Source organism: Halichoeres trimaculatus, unplaced genomic scaffold, assembly GCF_033239565.1.
Source record: "Halichoeres trimaculatus isolate MK-OKI-2021-1 unplaced genomic scaffold, fHalTri1.1 fHalTri1_scaffold_18, whole genome shotgun sequence".
In the NCBI taxonomy this organism is placed as follows: Eukaryota; Metazoa; Chordata; class Actinopteri; order Labriformes; family Labridae; genus Halichoeres; species Halichoeres trimaculatus.
In genome coordinates this window covers 11,166,264-11,183,418 of record NW_027437196.1, presented here as the reverse complement: position 1 = coordinate 11,183,418, position 17,155 = coordinate 11,166,264, and the positions used below count along the sequence as shown (strand labels likewise).

Sequence of the window (17,155 nt, the reverse complement as noted above, 5' to 3'; positions counted from 1 at the left end):
AACAGCTGAAATCCCACAAGAAGTTTGAGATGATAAAATTCAAACCAAATTGATTGAAAATGTTTTTTGAAAACATCTGATTATTATTTTGATTGATGTTATATTTATGAATTCACGATTCATATCAGAATCCAAAGCTCAAGGCACCACTTTTCTCTAGACAGTTGCTGATCCCTGTGAACTAAAATCAACAGCTTATTGTCTTTTAAGAAACAACTTCCAATTGTGTCAAAGAATACACAAGGCGTACTGACAAGTTTGTTGTAAAGAACCTCTGTCCTTTGGATGAAAAATAACAAGTCTTGTCCCCTTCAGCTTTGCACCCTTTAATTTGCATTGTTATGGAAAACCACTGGATTTGGACTGGGCACAGAATCATTGAGGTCACCATAATAGAGTGTGACAGGGCCCCATTCACATCTATTTGGAAGTAAAATCAAAATTCCTGGGAAAGGGAATCCAGGGAGAGCAGAAATATCTCTTACAACTTTCAGATCAACTGTTGAATGTAAATATTTGGTACAGTGAGGAATACACAATGATGTCAGTTGTACCTGTTTTTTTTTCAAATGAGTAAATGGCATATATATATATATATATATATATATATATATATATATATATATATATATATATATATATATATATATATATATATATATATACATTCAAGAAAGCATCTTGGACATCGTAATTCAATAAACTCTGTTTGATATCAAATGCATAAAGGGGGAAGAGATTTTGCTAATTCAGTGTTTTTGCCTGTACAATCCTCTTCTCTGTACAGTCTATTAGAATTCACAGACTGTTTTCACCAGGAAAGCCCCTTTACGCTTTTGCAAATTAAAAATCTCACGGCTGATCCCCTCCATCGCCCTGGCTTTCAGATATTGACCTTGTGGTGCTACAAAATAGCTTCTTCCTCACTGCAGGACCCCATAATGAGCCAATACAATGAGGCTCCAGTTCACTGCGCACCTCTCTTTGGTGTCTCTTGGGGTCTTTGTTGACGTTTGTCAGCCTAGAAGGAATTTGGGGGTTAGAAATCTGCTGTAGTCTAGCTGGAGACTCAGAAGGCAACTTTGACTCCCAGACTTAAGCATAAGGGAGGATAAAAGTTGGTGAACCTTACAGGAAGAAGAATCCAAGAAGCTAATTGAATAACGATTAAGTACTGTATTGGAATTCAGCCAAAGGAAAATCGTTCAGATCCTCATACATACAGAATTAATAAAACAATAATATTTTTAAACCTTGACCACATTTTTAAGATTTGATTATCCACTTGGTCACTGGGATTAAACATTCCCTATGACGGTTAAGAAAGGTGGAGTGAGCAGACAAATAAAACACCATTGTTGGACAACCTATCCCTCATCTATAAACTCAGGTATGTTTGTTAAAGCAAAGCCATTATGCTGATGATCCAAACCAAATACTTCGCAGACTGCAATAAGGTATCATATATTGAAACGTGTCCATGTGTTAATATGTGTCTCCTAAAATTCTACTTCTATTAGTTATAGGTCATGATGTTGTTATATATTTTTTAATGGTAATAAAGTCATCATTTGATATATCAAATGATGACTTTATTATCACCCATTGATTATAATCAATGGGTGATAAGCACTGATCTGTATGACCTTTCCTCTCAATTTTGAATCCTTTGAAACATTTTTTTTCTATTTCACAGCAAATCCATCTATTATATCTTCAAATAATGTTGGGAAAACAAAGCACTTACTTTGGTTACAATTCATGATCATTTTAAACTCAAACATGAATAGTTTTAATGATGTAACAATCCTCCCTAATCAATGTGGCAAATCTGTATGGAAACAGCACATTGATCAATTGAAGCAATTGTAATATAGACCTTCATTCAAGTAGATGTTTTTCTTTCAATACAGTTTGATGCCAATAACAAGTCATGATCAGCCAGCCAGATTTTTAGGTTGTGGTTGTTATGCAGCTCGCCTTTGTGCTTCAAACCGATTCCAGCAGTGTTTCCCTCCCACAATGCATCATCGCTGCAAACACAGCTCTGCTGCCATGTTTGTACTCTGGCCGTGGATGGAAGTCGTTGCCGCATAGACACTATTCCCATAGAAGTCTCTTGATTTATATCGTCTTTAAGACGAAATATTATAGAGTAGATGCATTCTGTTGTCTAAAAGTCTGACTGTTCGCGGGTCGCGTCTTGCACCATGTCAGCCAACGCTCAGGGTGAGTTCTGCTAGCGACTTTTGTCGATAGTGCTGTGCTAGCAGTGAAGCTAAGTATGCTAACACTGCCTGCTGCTGTGTTTTTGTTTTTTTTTTAAAAAACACGACTGTAGGCCACATAACAACTGTGGTGGTGAAAATAGCCAAACCAGTGATTGGTCGACACTATTGGTTGAAAATAGCTTACTGTAACCGAACTATATCGGCATTATTAGGCTGAAATGTATGCCGTCGTAGATAAAGTCATTGGTTGATAGAAGACAGATGCTAACGTAAGCATGAGGGCGCTAGTTTTGTTGTTGGGCTTTGAATTTTGTGTCAATTCTGCTAGTCAGATATAACATACTTACTTGTGATTTTGTGTGAGAACGTTATCTCCACGAGTAATTGAGCGATAGCAGCACTGGCGTCTTATTAATAATTTTAATTCACATTCGAAGTTGCTAACACCAGCAAAGGATATGGAGAACGTCGCGAACGTTACGAAGCTAACGTTAGCAGTCACAGCTAACCTAATTGGTGCGGATGTATCGGTTTTATTTGGAGCGAACATTAAGTGAAGAATTGTAGTTCAGACATGTAATTGGTGGCTCTAAACTCATGATTATTTTTTAGTTTGTGTCGTATTTTTTTGTAGCCCTCTCTCTCCGAGTATGTGTGTAAGGGCATCTGTATATGACGCAGTTTGGTGCTTTCTTTACGTTTGTTGGGGAAACACTGTTAAACCTTTATTATTGATGGTGGTGATATACATACGTGTCAGTTTTGGGGGCAAGTTAGTGAGCCCAAATTTTTGGCCTGCTCTTAGGTTTTGCTGCTTGAAAAGAAAATATGAATGAATGAACCAAACAAAACCTCAATGAAAGCCATGTTCATGTGAATAATGGTTTTATGTGTTTGAGTTTCGTTATCCAGTAATTATGGCAAACTGCTTCTTCCTGAGTTTATGGTTGTATGTTATTTTCACAAATACTCTTTCATTTTCTACTTTAAAGATGGCTATGTGTGAGTTTTTTATATAGATGTGTACAGCTGACCTTGTGCTGAGATGTTGTAATAGAGTGAATGAATGACCATAACAAAGTTTAGCGATGCTTATATGATGAACATGCAGGGTCTCTGGATCTTTTGGGGAAAGAATTGACAACATAACACGAAATAAGAAACGACTAGAAAAGCACTCTACCAAGCATATTATGATTGTCATACAACACTTTAGTCCTACTTTAATGTTATACTCTCTTTCAGCCGACTGTCTGCTACAATTTGGTGTTAGTTGCAGGTTTGTATGATAATTTGTTACCTGACAGTGTTGCAAATTGTGATGGCCCAGTACATATTTCTTATTCCTGATCTAAGTATCCAGAATATTGGCAGAATCTGTATACTTTTACATGCTTTAGGAATTATTGTGACCTTGTCTTGTGCTATTTTGCAAAGCACTTATCATGGAGTTACATACACATATGGTGAAAACAGCCCTACCTCACAATGAAAAAGAACCCTTTAAAAAACCCGGATCCAGACAGTTATCCAGTTCATAATCAGCTCTTTATCTCGTTTTGAACACTTCTTGAAAATTTCATAAAAATCTGTTTGTTACTTTTTGAGTTATATTGTTCACAGACAAACAACCAGACAAACTCTCCAAAAAACATAACCTTCTTGGCGGGGGTAACAATAAAGTGTAGAAAGAAAACATGAGCTAAAATTTTATTTTTGACATCCACCACGGACATGTATTGTTCTGCACCTGTCTTACCCACCATACCATATATTACATGATGCATAAATCTGCAAATTTTTGGCAGTGGATCATGCGGCTAATGCTACTACCAAATGGGCTGTTCCATAGTGTTATGTGATGACTAATGGTCCTGTTTGTTTAATAACTGGACATGTAGCCTGCTGGCCACAGTTCTCTAGTCTTGAAGGTTTGTGATGTATGAAGAAGGCCTTACTGCACCACTTAGAAGTAAATCTCAGGTGATTTAGTGATAGAAGTTGTGTTTTTCTTACTTTAAGTCAAAATGTTGGTTGTGAAGAGAGGCTGTTCCCAGATCAAAGAAGCCCCAAGAACTAAATAACAAAGCAAGTGACTCCACAATCAACTTTATTGAATTAAAGCCGCTGAGCTATTGGTTTGTCAGTCAACCATCAAGACTCCTAGCAGTGTTTTCCCTACGTTCACAGCGGCAGCATGAAGGGGAAGGGGGGGGGGAGTAGAGCGAGTGTTGCAACTAGAGCATGCAGAGGTGGCACTGGGAAATGCCTTTTTTCTGCTCTTCTTGTGGTGGTTTTCCTGACTCTCCGTCTGCTCTACAAAGTATGCTTGTCTGTGTGAGTGAGTGCACGTGTTAGTGTGTCTGTGAGGAGAATTGTGAAAGTGCAATGATGACATCCTGTTGTGTAAATAAGATAAATAACATAAGGCTATTTAGTCTGTTAAATAAAAGAACAAGGTATAGACCTGATCTATGAAAGAGGACACCTTGAATTACTTAGGCTGTGATCTGGTGCTGTATAGAAAATAAAATGAATTTGACATCCATGGGGGGTAGGGTGGTGGTCGCTTGCTTCTTTGAGCGCCACAACCCAATACTGTTTCTCTTTGAGCATTTTTTGCTGCTATGTTGGTTGCAGTGGTGTTTAAAACATAGCTTACTCTACCATCACCTGACAGGTGTCAAAAGTGTAATGAACTGAATTTGTCAGAAATTGAGATGGAGAACATGTGTTTACAGGAAATAAATTGTGCTACCTATGGTATTTATGTGGACATATCTCAAATAAAGTGGGTACAGGTGGCATCCTCGATCAGTGTTCTCACAGTCTGCACATTTCAGATTGAGCAGACTGATGTCCCACAAAGAGTGTGCTTCTTGTAATGATGAGAGCAGCGTGTAAGCCAAGCTTTCTTTTTGTTGCAGATTTTGACTTTGATGAATACGACAAACCCGGTGCAGAGCGGTCACGCAGGAGGAGAGGGGAACAAGATGATCTGGAAAGGTAAACTGTTTGACACAGACTTGTAAATCTTCAGTCTCAAGACACTCCATAGTGCTGTATATCAGAATTTGTGTTATTTAAGCCAACTGCTACATGCCAGCTATGAATCATCGTCACTTAAACAGCCCCAGCTGATACTTGGATGATCAGAGCAAGCACGACAAGGTTTGGAGGAAAAGTTGAAAGACTTTTTGAATCAAATTAGCCATAAAAACCAAGTGATGGACAACTTTTGACTGATTTCTAAAGGAGAGTTTGAAAATGCTTATAGATACTTGAAACATAACTGATCTTCTTGTGAGGGGAGACAGACATAATGACAATATTTCAGGAATCACATGTTCCTTTTTGTAATTATGATTATCTTTAGCTTTGTGTCCTGTAAACATAATTTTCCATTTTCACCCCCACTTTTGCTTGCTTTTTTGAGCACACACACACACACACACACACACACACACACACACACACACACACACACACACACACACCTGTATCTCCTCAATCTTAAGACACTTCTCTCTCTAGTTGATTATATTTTTTTGCAAAATTAAAGTGATGTTTCTGAAGTTTGGATAAAGAATAATTGGGCCTTGCCGGTGTTTCCATTACGACTAGGATTGCGAACAACTTGAGTAAAGTAAAATGTAACGTCTGTCCGGACGCTGCACTCATGATGATGCCAATTCATGAACATTACCGTTTTGTTCTCTGGTCAAACTGTCGGCCATAACCACGCCTACTCAAAACAGGCACGAAAGAAACACTGAATAAAAATCATCATCTTCAGCTCACATACTCTTAATCAAACACACATAGAGCTCTGCCCCTCGCTCCTGCTACTCTCTGATTCTGACCCGCTCACAACCGTCCTGATGCCTCCACAAATGTCAGTCAAACACAAAAATATCTGCTCTGAACACATTACTTACAGCAGAGCTGTTAAAATATGAGCACCAGAGTTCGGATGTGTGGCAGCGGATATGTACGAGGAGGTGAGGGAGGTGCGTTGTTATGACAACGTGACATGTTTTTGGTGTTTCCATTGCACTTTTGCGATACAGTTCAGTATCGAAACATCTGAAAAACCTCCTCATGAGAGCGTAAAAACTTTTTATCGAAATTTAAGTTTTTTTGAAGATGTGGTGTTTCCATTACCATTTCTTTATTGCGATATTTATGTTTTGTGCAATTGTAGGTGTAATGGAAACGCATGTATTATCTCTGTGTCTACAACTACGATTGCTTGCATCATGGAAACAAAGGGTTAAAGAGAGCTCATCAATTGCGGATGAAGATCTTACAGGGAGCCGCACCAGTTGAACATTAAGCAGTCTCTTCTTTAGTTTCATGATGATACACAATGATTTAAGCACATAATTAATGCAGGAAAGAATGTTAGGACTTAAAGTCTTCTAAAATTCAGCTCTATATAAAAAAAAGAAGGAAGAGTTGTCATAATGTACCTGTTTACATGTATATTTTCCTCAGCAACAGAGGACGCAACTTTATCATGATGAGAAATTGCAGCTTTATCTGACTCGGCTAACCTGTTTTTATTTTTGTTGTTTTCTCCTTCAAAGTGATCTGGAAGAGGAGTTACTGCAGGAGGACTGGCTGTCAGGTAAAAAGGTAAGAAAACAAATCCTGCACAGTATCACCGCTTTGTTTACGCTGATTTTTTTTTTAACTCAGGTCTGAAAAACACTTTTCCTGCCAGTGTGGCTGCTCTACATACGGACAGGAAATGAAAACTGAGAATCTGTGTGTTAGTGTTGGTGGAACATTCAGAAAATAGACCTGGACTTGAAGCAGGTGGCTCCTCCACAGGGGGAGGTGTTGATGTGAACCAGGAGGAAGTACAGTGGGCAAAAAAGAGACTTGTTGACCTGCCCAGATTGCCTTCACCACATGGGAATAGAGCATCCTTTGGGGTGGGAGGTGGTCCCCTGCCCCCACACCTCACACACACACAAACAAACCTAGAGACTTAAGAGCTTTTCTTGCTTTGTTTTTCTGCTAGAATCCCTCAGAAGTGTCCGACGAGGAGCTGAATGACGACCTTCTGCAAAGTGATGATGAAGAAATTAACATAAGGTGAGCAAGAAGTGTGTGGTGTTTGTAGTTTCGAAGCTTTACACGTGTCTCACTTTACTCTCCTCTGCTTGTTTTAGCGGTCAGGATGTGAGCTTCAATGCCACATACAGCTTAGGTACATCCTATGAGCAGCAGGACAACTCGCAGGAAGCAGACTACACAGATGACGTTGTGAACATGGGTGCAGAGGGCTGTCAAGAAGGGGAGGGGGATGGCTACCAGGAAGAGGGGGAGGAGTACACGGAGGACTACAGCCAGGACGGAAACGCAGAGATGCACGAGGACCAAATGGAATACACCGAGGAGCAGGCTGACGACGGTTACCAGGATGAAGTGCTCGACATCCAAATCAATGAGCCCTTAGATGGTGAATTTCAAGTGAGTTCTCACATTTGCCCACAAGAAAACACTCACACACACACACACACACGTGCTCCCACTCCCTTTCTGTCAGACTCTATTGTGTCTCAGAGATAATGTCAGTTTTCTCGGGACGCTCAGGATGGAAAATCTATTCAGGTGAAGGAGATGTTGGTAGGCGTTTTCAGGCAGATTCATTATCGCCTCCTGCCAGTTAATTTCTCCGTCTTGCTGACAAAGTTTGTGTTGACAGCTTGTTTGGCATGAGGTAATGCTTTGCTGTCGCCTCCATGTCCCTGTGCCTTTGTGACCTTGGGCGCTGTATCTTTTAGGGAGTAAGGAGCCGCTTTGTGTCGCGGAGATGTGCTGCCAATCGGCGGAGGTTAATGTGGGGGGCTTTTATCTGGCGCTTTAGACTGGATCTGATAAAGTCTCGCGCAGGTGAAAAGATTATTGACCTTCCCGTGGACGCCCCATACAGTTTTCTAATGATTGATGCGAGTTTTCCTTTCATTCGCTTCCCATCCCCTCTTAGCAGGGACTAAGAGGATCAAAGATAAGACCAGATCCATGTGCAAATGTCTGTTATGGTCCATTTACCGAGGTGTGATGGTGTTTGGCACCTGACAGAGATATATTAGCCTTCCTCCTCTCTCCAAACAAAGATAAGATGTTGACCTTCTTATAGAGGGCGTGCAGCACAAGTGGGTGCTTATTTGGGATTTTTGGTTTGCAGGTGTGTGTAATAACTGTTTACAAGGTCATTAACCTGCCTGGCCTTGACATTTCGCTCGCCACGGTATTCATTGAGTTCTGTGTGGAACAGTTTAAAGGATTAAGCGGTTGTGTTCCCTTGGGGCTGCCTGTCCATCCGTCTAGTTTGCTGAGTGTTTTTTTTCCTTTCTGCATTAATATGTGCTGCTGTTTGGCAGGTTAATGGAGCGCAACACCAAACACTTTGGTGTGACCTACAGCCTGACCTTATTTAGCAATGAGTTTTTCTTAGAGCCTGTTATGCTGATTGGTTATTTAGCTCACCTGTAACTTCTATAAGAGCAGCAGAGCTATGTGTTTCATAAGACAGCTCACATTTTGAATCATCGTTCACGATAACATTTCTTCTCTTAATTTCTTCCTGTAGGGGTAAAAACTGATTTGTCATCTCACCGGATGTTTACGTCTGGGTGATGTTTTTGGCAGGGAGTCATGAACTCGCAGCCCCGACCAATAACGGCATGATTTGCGAAGAGTCAGTCAATGATATTTTCAACATCATTGAACTGGGGAGAAGTGTTTTATCAGGGCCTGCATTTCTGTATATCATGTCAAACATTTACATCTCATTGAATTTCAAATGCTGTCAGGAATAGTAATGAAGCCCAGCTCCCACTGTTATGGTAATTTGAGTTGGGAGGGGGGCTTACATGGAGTCTCCCAAAATCCTCTCCATAACATTTAAATGTTTGCCTGTATGCTCGTTTTTTTATTTCTTTTTCTGAATAAAAAAGGTTATGCAGAATATTCATGAGTTAATGTACATAACATGGTTTATTTCTTAAGATATTCCTTTGAAAGTAAGTCAGAATCATCCATCTATGCCTACTGTTTGTATAGGAGTCATCATTCACAGTTGTCCACCCGTGGCTGAAATACAGAAACCTGTTTATGTTCCTCCTCCAGGTAGATGTTTTAAACTGGTTCATGCATGTGATCTTTTAAGGATGATGAATATCAAACCTCCTATGATGAGCCTCTGGATGAACATGGAGTCCAACAGGAGGCAGCCCCTGAGGAGGAAGAGGAGGAGGAGGCGATAGGGGAAGGAGAGCAGCAGGAAGAGGAAGATGAAGATGCAGCCGAGGGCTCTCAGGTCCCTGACACAGAGGAGGTACGCTGAGACCCTCAATCAATTCAGCACTGCTCACTTTCATGTCAATCCACATCGATTCTAGTTTATTTTTCAGGATCTCATTGGGTTACTTAACCTTTAAGCTTTTTGTTATAACTCAGACAGGTTAAAACAGCAGAGGAATTACAGATAAGATGTAATACAAATAGAGGCAACTGAAAAGCAGGTAGAGATGTCGTGTTGCACGTCGAACCATGACAAAACATCAAAAGTCTGACCCCACATTGAAATCAGCTGCACCAGTTTGAAAGATGAAAGGGCTATGACTTTCAAATTATGACAATTATCGCATTAAAATTGTCTTTATTTTAGATTCTTCTTAATGGCCCCTGTTGTAATGGGCTAAACCCACAGACTGTATATAGAGTGGACAGCGTGGCTCAGCCATTTACCATTGCATGGTTATGAAGCCAAAATACCCCCGTCACAGGTGCAGCCATTGGTAGCAGTGCAGCCAGAGTCTGCCCAGGAGTGACTGTGAGGGATTCTGGGAGAATCGGAGAATCTAATCACTTTTTGACTCTACCTCCTGTCATATTTTACTATCCCTGAAAAAATACACAAGAACAGCAGCTGTCAATCATCATTGAAAGTGACGTAAAACCTCATTTTTAACCTCTTATAACTAATTAAAATAAAATTTTTCAGAAAAAAGAGGACTTGAATACAAGGCAGCCAATAATATCTTTAAAACACCACAACAATCGGACATGAGAAACATTTCTACGAGGTGTATTAATTTTTTTAAGTTTGACCACAGCCCATCAGGAATGACTGGAGAGCTGCATTTTTTTACCTATACTGCAGCTAGTCACCAGGGGGAGCAGTTTTGTAGTGACCTCACTTTGAGCCAAGCAAGATGGCGTCCATTTTTTTTGACAGTCTATGGCTATAACAGACAGACAGTGGATGTCAGCATCTGAAAAAATTGTTTTTCCACAAACAAACAAAAAACTTGTGTAATAATAAAATTCCAAATAATATGAATGTAATTGTAAGTAGAATAAAAAAAAAAAAAAAGGTTAGGTGCAAACTTTGTTAGGTATAGCTAGTCTATTGAAAAAAAGCATATCCAAATGGCCTTTTTTCCAAGAGCATAAAAAGACTCCATTGTTCCAAGACACTAACTTTAAAATAAACATGAAATACTGTATTTCGACATTTTCAAGACCCAAAATGAAACCATTGTACTAGATTTCTAATCCGAGTATTATTGTAAGCAGTGTTTTAATAATCTGTTTTTACAAACCTTGCGTCACCTGGTTTTTGTCCCATTGCATTGGTTTACGATTGATAGCAGATAGTTTGATGATTCCACACAGCACATGGACTACTTGATACCTTGTTGAAAGAAACCATACAGTGTTTTGCTCAAAATCGAATACATTATTTGACATAAAATAACCCCCCTCTTAGGCATGTAGCAGCAAGATGAGATAAGTACAGGTAGCGTAATAGATGTCTTTCCATTGGTTGTTGAGGTCGCCAGGGGTGACTCTGGGCACCTGATATACTGTAGGAAAGCAAATTTATCCGACCTGGAGATACATATGTTTTAGATACACAATACGCAAATATAGATTGTATCTATCAGTTTATCAAACCTCACTATCTACAAGGGATGGAACGATTCTCAAAATCCACGGTTTGGTTCCTATCACAGTTTTTTTGTCACAGTTTTTGGTTCGGTTCATCGTACATTGTTGTTGTTTTTAACACTTTTATTTTCACCATATACCCCAACAAGCCACTGTTAACAGATTGTTTTAAATCATTTTTGTCATGTATATTCATTAAAAAACCATAAAGAATCAGGCTACTTCCCATTTGAAACATCATTAAAGCTGAATGAAACATTTCTAGTTTCAACATGCCAACTCATCAGTAAGGAAAGTCACTATTGGCTGTCCCAGAAGTCACTCAAAGCCACTAAATGATGGTGCTGTCTTTGTTATTGTCATGGACTATGTAGGAGAGAGAACTAACGTGGGAGAGACAGAAAGCAGGTTAAACACAACCTCATACATATGTTTAGAACTACGAATCAACTTTCTTCTGTTCATTCTTGTTTTTTTTCAATGTCTAAACACTCTCCTCCTTTATCTGGGCTGGGGACCGGCAGAAGTGACCATAATGAAACACACACCTGTGTGATTTCATCTTCTGCAGTTGGGGTTTTTTCATAAACCATTCAATCCCTACTCTCCAGCCTACAACAACTTTGCGCAGTCATTAAATGGATCTTTATCTTGTTTTGTTTTCTAAGCCGGTAACTATTCAAATTATCAGCAAATGGTTTGCACTGACTGACTCTTGAGTCTTACGTTTGCACGTTTGTGAAAGTAGATGTTTATTTTAAACCGGTGAAAATGTCTCCAGGTGGAAAACGAAGCTCTGCACGACTCTGAAACAAAGGACGAATCAGACGAAGAAGATGAGGAGGATGAAGAGTCTGGTCGCTTGCGGTTCAAATCAGAGAGAAAGGATGGAGCTGTGGCACGGTTGGCTGATGCAGGCAGCAAGAGGAGGAACATCCCTGAAACTCTTGGTACACCTTGGAATAAACCAACCTTAACCTCTGTAATAGACCCACATCGCTGTCTTATATCATCAGAAGTGTTTCTAGAAGTGATCTCTCTTTCTCTTTAGAGCTATCAGAGAAAGCCAAACAAGACCTGCTGCAGTTTGAAGAACAAGAGCGTCAGAAGAGACAAAACCGCTATGGAGGCCGAGGAAGAGGAGGAGGTAGTGGAGGAGGAGGGCGAGGAGGCAGAGGGAGAGGAGGCTTCCAATCTTTTGGAATGGTCGATTTTAGAGGCGGAAACAGAGGACGAATGAATGACCAACGAATCCCCCTGATGGGAAACATCGGCATGCAGGTGAGTCATTGTTGTCGTCCACATAAGGAAGATTTGTTTTTTTCTCTTTTTGTCACAATCAAAACAACGGGTGTCATCTTTGTACCACGTTTGCTGTATTTACTGTGTAAGACCTCCAAAGCTATCACCGTCAGCTCATGAAAAATGTCAAAACACCTTCCTGTATCAATGTTGATATATGGATTATAGCAGCATTTGGCAGTTGTCCATTTAGACAGCGTTAAACAAAATTAGATTTGTTCTTTGCCCAGGATTAGGTTCTTGTGGGCTTTTGTCGTGAGATATCTCCCCAAGCATTTAATCCTTTGGTTTACATGGCTCATCAGTCCATGTGAGACCGTTTGAAGGACTATGCAAAAAGTTCTCATATGTAACCTGAGAAAGAGGAGAGTTAAAAACATATCTGCTTTTAATCAAGGTTGACTTCCTGATTGTGTCAAAGCAGATGCTTTCTGGGCTGAATTCCTCAACCTCGTTATTGTCTTTTTTAATCTATTTAATGATAACAGGCCGTAAAATTCAAAACAAACACATCCAGAATGGAAATGAAAATTTAATGACTGACGGACGACACGCCAACACCACAAACACCCTGCTGACTGCTGTTAATGAGCTTGTACTTTTTACACCATACTGCATGTTTAACCACTGGACTAATTTGGTCACTGGCATGTTTGTTTGTTTGTTTGCCTGATTGTTTGTTTGCTATCTAAAACAGATAGGCCAATTATCTAGAAGCAATTTGAAACATCACCTGTTGTTGTTAGTGTCTGTTTAGCAGTTTGTGCATCTCTGGTTGACGTCTCCCGATGATAGCAAATAGCTGACTAAGTGTGAACATGAGTTATGATCCCAGAAAGTTCGGTTTTAGTTGTCAGAAGCAAATGCACTTGTATACATTTCCTATAGGATCGTGTCTGCTCTCTTCTTGTTGAATTGACTTGTCGGTGTGTCATTACATGCCTGCAAGCAGCAATATCAGAATCTCCCCATAAAGAAATATGTTTTGACAGCCTGTCTTGGTTTTTTCCCTCCTCTCTATTTCCCCATCTCTTTCCAATTAGCAGCAATCCTCCCGCTTGCCTCCTTCTCATCAACTCTATCATCAGCAGCAGCACTCCCAGCAGCACCACCACCCCTCGCGTCCGAGAGGACCCCCTCCTTTTCAGGACCACGGGCGCCCGCTGGCCCAGCAGCCCCTCCAGCCCCTCATACCCCCGCACATGTCTCACCGCTCACCGCCAATGCGGCCTCAGATGGAGCCACCACCACGGATGATGAGCCCCCCGCCACCCAGCTTCCCCCAGCATCACCAGCAGCAGCCTCCTCAGCCCAAAAACATCCACATTAACCCTCATTTCAGAGGGCCCACGTCCTCCTCTCTACAAGGTACATTTATCCATTGTCATTCAGATAAAGGATGTGCTTATTCTCTTTTAATCCCAAGATGATGCCCAACCAGTGTTTTTTTTATTGCCAAGGATATTAACCATTGGAACGAATGGTCATGCATGGAGTATGAGCAGTAGATTAAAACTAGGTCTAGTGTACTTAACCTACTTTGTATACAGGTGCATATAATCAAACTGTGATTTGTGTTTTTCTGCATTTTTGTGGGAATCTTGCCTGTATTAATAGGACAGTCTTGGGAAGTACTCGCTGATGTTGGCTCACTCTCTGCATAAAACCCTTGAAAACTGATCAGAGCTCTAGCGCTGCCATTCAGAAGCTAGCAGTAGCAGCTAGCAGAAAACTCAAGCTGTCCCAGAAAGAGGAGAAAATTAGCTTTCCAGGCACGAATCCTGACTCTTTAAAGGCCAAAAAGAAAACAGGTGGCCTGTAAGATACCTGGGTGTTAAATGGTTAATTACACCCTTTAACACCCAAGTGTCATTTTGTGTAGTTACCTTTTTTTCAATATGTCCTTATTAGCTTAATTACCCTTAAGAGAAAAGAAGCCTATGAGGAAGCGCCAAAAACTGCAGTTCTTTGAGTGTCCACTTGAGGCTGGCTGCACAAACACTGGAAACCGCCAACACACCAACCAGAAAATGACGATTTACAGCACATGCTGTGCAGGGGGTGATTTTTTTCTAATAAGAATTAATTTATAGAATCAATTTGACCTTAAAGTTTTGCCCATGAAAGGACATGGCTAGCTTGATTGACAGGGAGGCAACCTGTAGCTGTCTATAAAGGGGTTTAAGATTTGCCTCTTTACCAAAGTCAAAGTTAGTAGGGGTGAGAGAAAAAATTGATTCACAAATGTATGGAGATTTTTTTGTTTGACAATATCTAAATTAGGGTTCTTTGTCAAAAATCTTTTTTTCCCTCTAATTTAACAACTTAATTTCAGTCTTTGTTTATAAACTGGATTGAAAAAAGTTACTACTTTTCTCCAGCAGAGGGTGAAATGTTTTTCCCTGACTCACGTGATGGGCATTTTATGGGAAAATTATGGCTCCTGATATAGCCTGTAGACATTATCATCATCATTTAACTTTTTCACATGGTTTGGTGTTAAAAAAAGCAAACTAAATATTGCAAATATTGGAAATATCAAGGAATCGCAGTTTGAATCAAATACGCACCCGAAAAAGGTAAGGTTGAATAATATATTGAATAAGGCCCCCTTGTGACGAGTTCTTTTAATAATTTGATTACTTGAAAGAACAGCGCATGTAAGGAACATTTCTGCACAACATCCACGTAAATATTATAAACATTATAAAATGATAGCATACATACAAACAAAAAAACAGTATTGTCACCGATACAGTAAGTTTTAAGAAAAACATTTTAAGTGCCATTTAGCAAAATTGAGTGCTGTACCTGGAGTTGCTTTCAATTCTCTAATACAACATACCAAAAGCCTAAATCGTACAAGTAAACAAGCTCAATTTGAAGTAGGCTTCAAAACTCTGTATTAGAAACAGATGGGTGATGTCACTGACTGGCAATCGAATAAGCAACCACTGCAGCAAAGACTATTCTCTGTAGATAGCACCTGCTCTTTTACGCTTTAAGTTGTGTAGTAAGATATGAGCTGCTTATTGATGATATTGTTTTAAACTTATATGATCTTACCTAAATACCTTGTTTTTACACAAGGGTTCATTGACCGTTTTATTGTTAAAATATTTGAAATTGAGATTTGAAGCATAAAAAAAAAATCACGAGCTTCGTTTTGTCCACAATCGAGCAACTCCAGCTAATCAGCAGGATGCTGAGTCTGAGGTGTATGATGCTGTCACGGCTGGCAGTGATCCTCACACTGTCCTGAAAGGTGTCTGGATTAGAATGTCATTTCGTTGTTTGCTTGAATGACACGTGAATAGCTCTCTCAGCCAGTAATGGGTTTATCCTCCATTTTTCTTCTGCTGGCATCACCATTTCATTCCCTGAGATGGGTTTATCTGCCCTGTCTGTCCAGGGCCGAGATTGAAATTTTGTTAGTAAAGCATGTTAGCGCGGATATGTGTGTGTGTCTATGTCGGTGTGTGTGTGTGGGGGGGGGGATTTGGGTTTAGCTGCTGAGAGGATGCCTGGAAAATCAGGGATTGCCTTTGGTTATGAATAATTGTTTGTGAACATGCCTATTATTTTTAGATGTTTACAGACTTTACAGCCACCTTTTTGTAAAACCTGCTGTATGATAACACAGTTTGTACAAATTCCAGTTGTAATTGTTGAATTTGGCTGGTTTCTCATGTAATTCTTCTTTCCTTCAGCTCTGACTCACACCCAGCTGTGTAGAGACACGACAGGCGACTGTGGTATACATTTTAACATGTGTGCCTGTCAAACAGCCTTTAGCATGCAGATATCTAATGGACTCCTCCCTTTCTGCTATCACCTCCCTCTCTGCCTACTGCCCCCCTTCTTACCACCCCCCTTTCACCCTCCCTCCCTCTCCCCCTCTCTCTATCTCATTGCAGTGCCCTTGATGCCTCCTGCTCAGAGCCAGCCCAGACCTGCTGTGGGTCCTCAGAGATTCCCTGTGAGTAGCAGCTGCTCCTCTACCACCCTTTCTCCTCACTTTCTCTCCCGCTCCACACACGGTTCGCGTCCCTTTTTTGCGAGGGCAATATCATTACGGCAATTAGACCGCCTGCCCTGGCCAAACACTGTTAAAGCAAATCTGTAAACACTGATACGAGTCTGGCTGCACAACTGGAAATGCATGATAGGGGCTTTAGGCGGTCGACTTTTGGAGGTCAGGGCAGCAGTGGCGAGACTTAGTTAGTGATTCTTCATGGATGGGCCGGGGCTCAGACTAGCCCGCTTGGCACTTAATGGAATTGTGAAACCAGGATATACTTCGAGTTAAAATTCACTTTCCACAAGTTTGTGTCCCAAAGGCAGCGAGACCTTTTTTTGAACGGTATTTGAAGTAATGAAACATGCTGGTTGGTGGTTTGATGGGGCTCGGGGTGAGCCTCTTGCCTTTTAGCACCACATATTTGGAAAGCTGAATTTCACGTCAGAGAAAAGGGATCTAAAGTCAGTGATTTCCTGTACGCAAAGGTCCTCTATTTCACTCACAAAGAAGCCATCTGAGAGATGACGGGAAATGCCTTTGAAGAAATTACTGTTTTGAGGGGAATCTGGCTAGAAAGTCCAACAAAGTGCTTTTGGTTACTCTCCTTCTCTTTAACGATGCTGAGGCATCA

The 17,155-nt window shown here is 40.5% G+C and overlaps 1 protein-coding gene across 3 annotated transcripts in view; it reads left to right on the top strand.

Annotated features, from left to right (window-relative positions):
- The first annotated feature begins 2,013 nt into the window (after window positions 1-2,013).
- rbm33a (RNA binding motif protein 33a) overlaps window positions 2,014-17,155 on the top strand; it is a 33,513-nt gene continuing 18,371 nt past the window's right edge. For 2 of the 3 annotated variants that reach the window (XM_074693085.1, XM_074693083.1), the window contains exons 1-10: window positions 2,014-2,229; window positions 5,159-5,237; window positions 6,821-6,869; window positions 7,261-7,334; window positions 7,412-7,712; window positions 9,415-9,582; window positions 11,983-12,151; window positions 12,253-12,482; window positions 13,547-13,871; window positions 16,421-16,482. In XM_074693085.1, the coding sequence (XP_074549186.1) occupies window positions 2,211-2,229; window positions 5,159-5,237; window positions 6,821-6,869; window positions 7,261-7,334; window positions 7,412-7,712; window positions 9,415-9,582; window positions 11,983-12,151; window positions 12,253-12,482; window positions 13,547-13,871; window positions 16,421-16,482 (1,476 nt within the window). In that variant the 5' untranslated portion in view covers window positions 2,014-2,210. The remainder of the gene's footprint in view (window positions 2,230-5,158; window positions 5,238-6,820; window positions 6,870-7,260; window positions 7,335-7,411; window positions 7,713-9,414; window positions 9,583-11,982; window positions 12,152-12,252; window positions 12,483-13,546; window positions 13,872-16,420; window positions 16,483-17,155) is intronic. The other variant, XM_074693084.1, reaches the window with a different exon arrangement.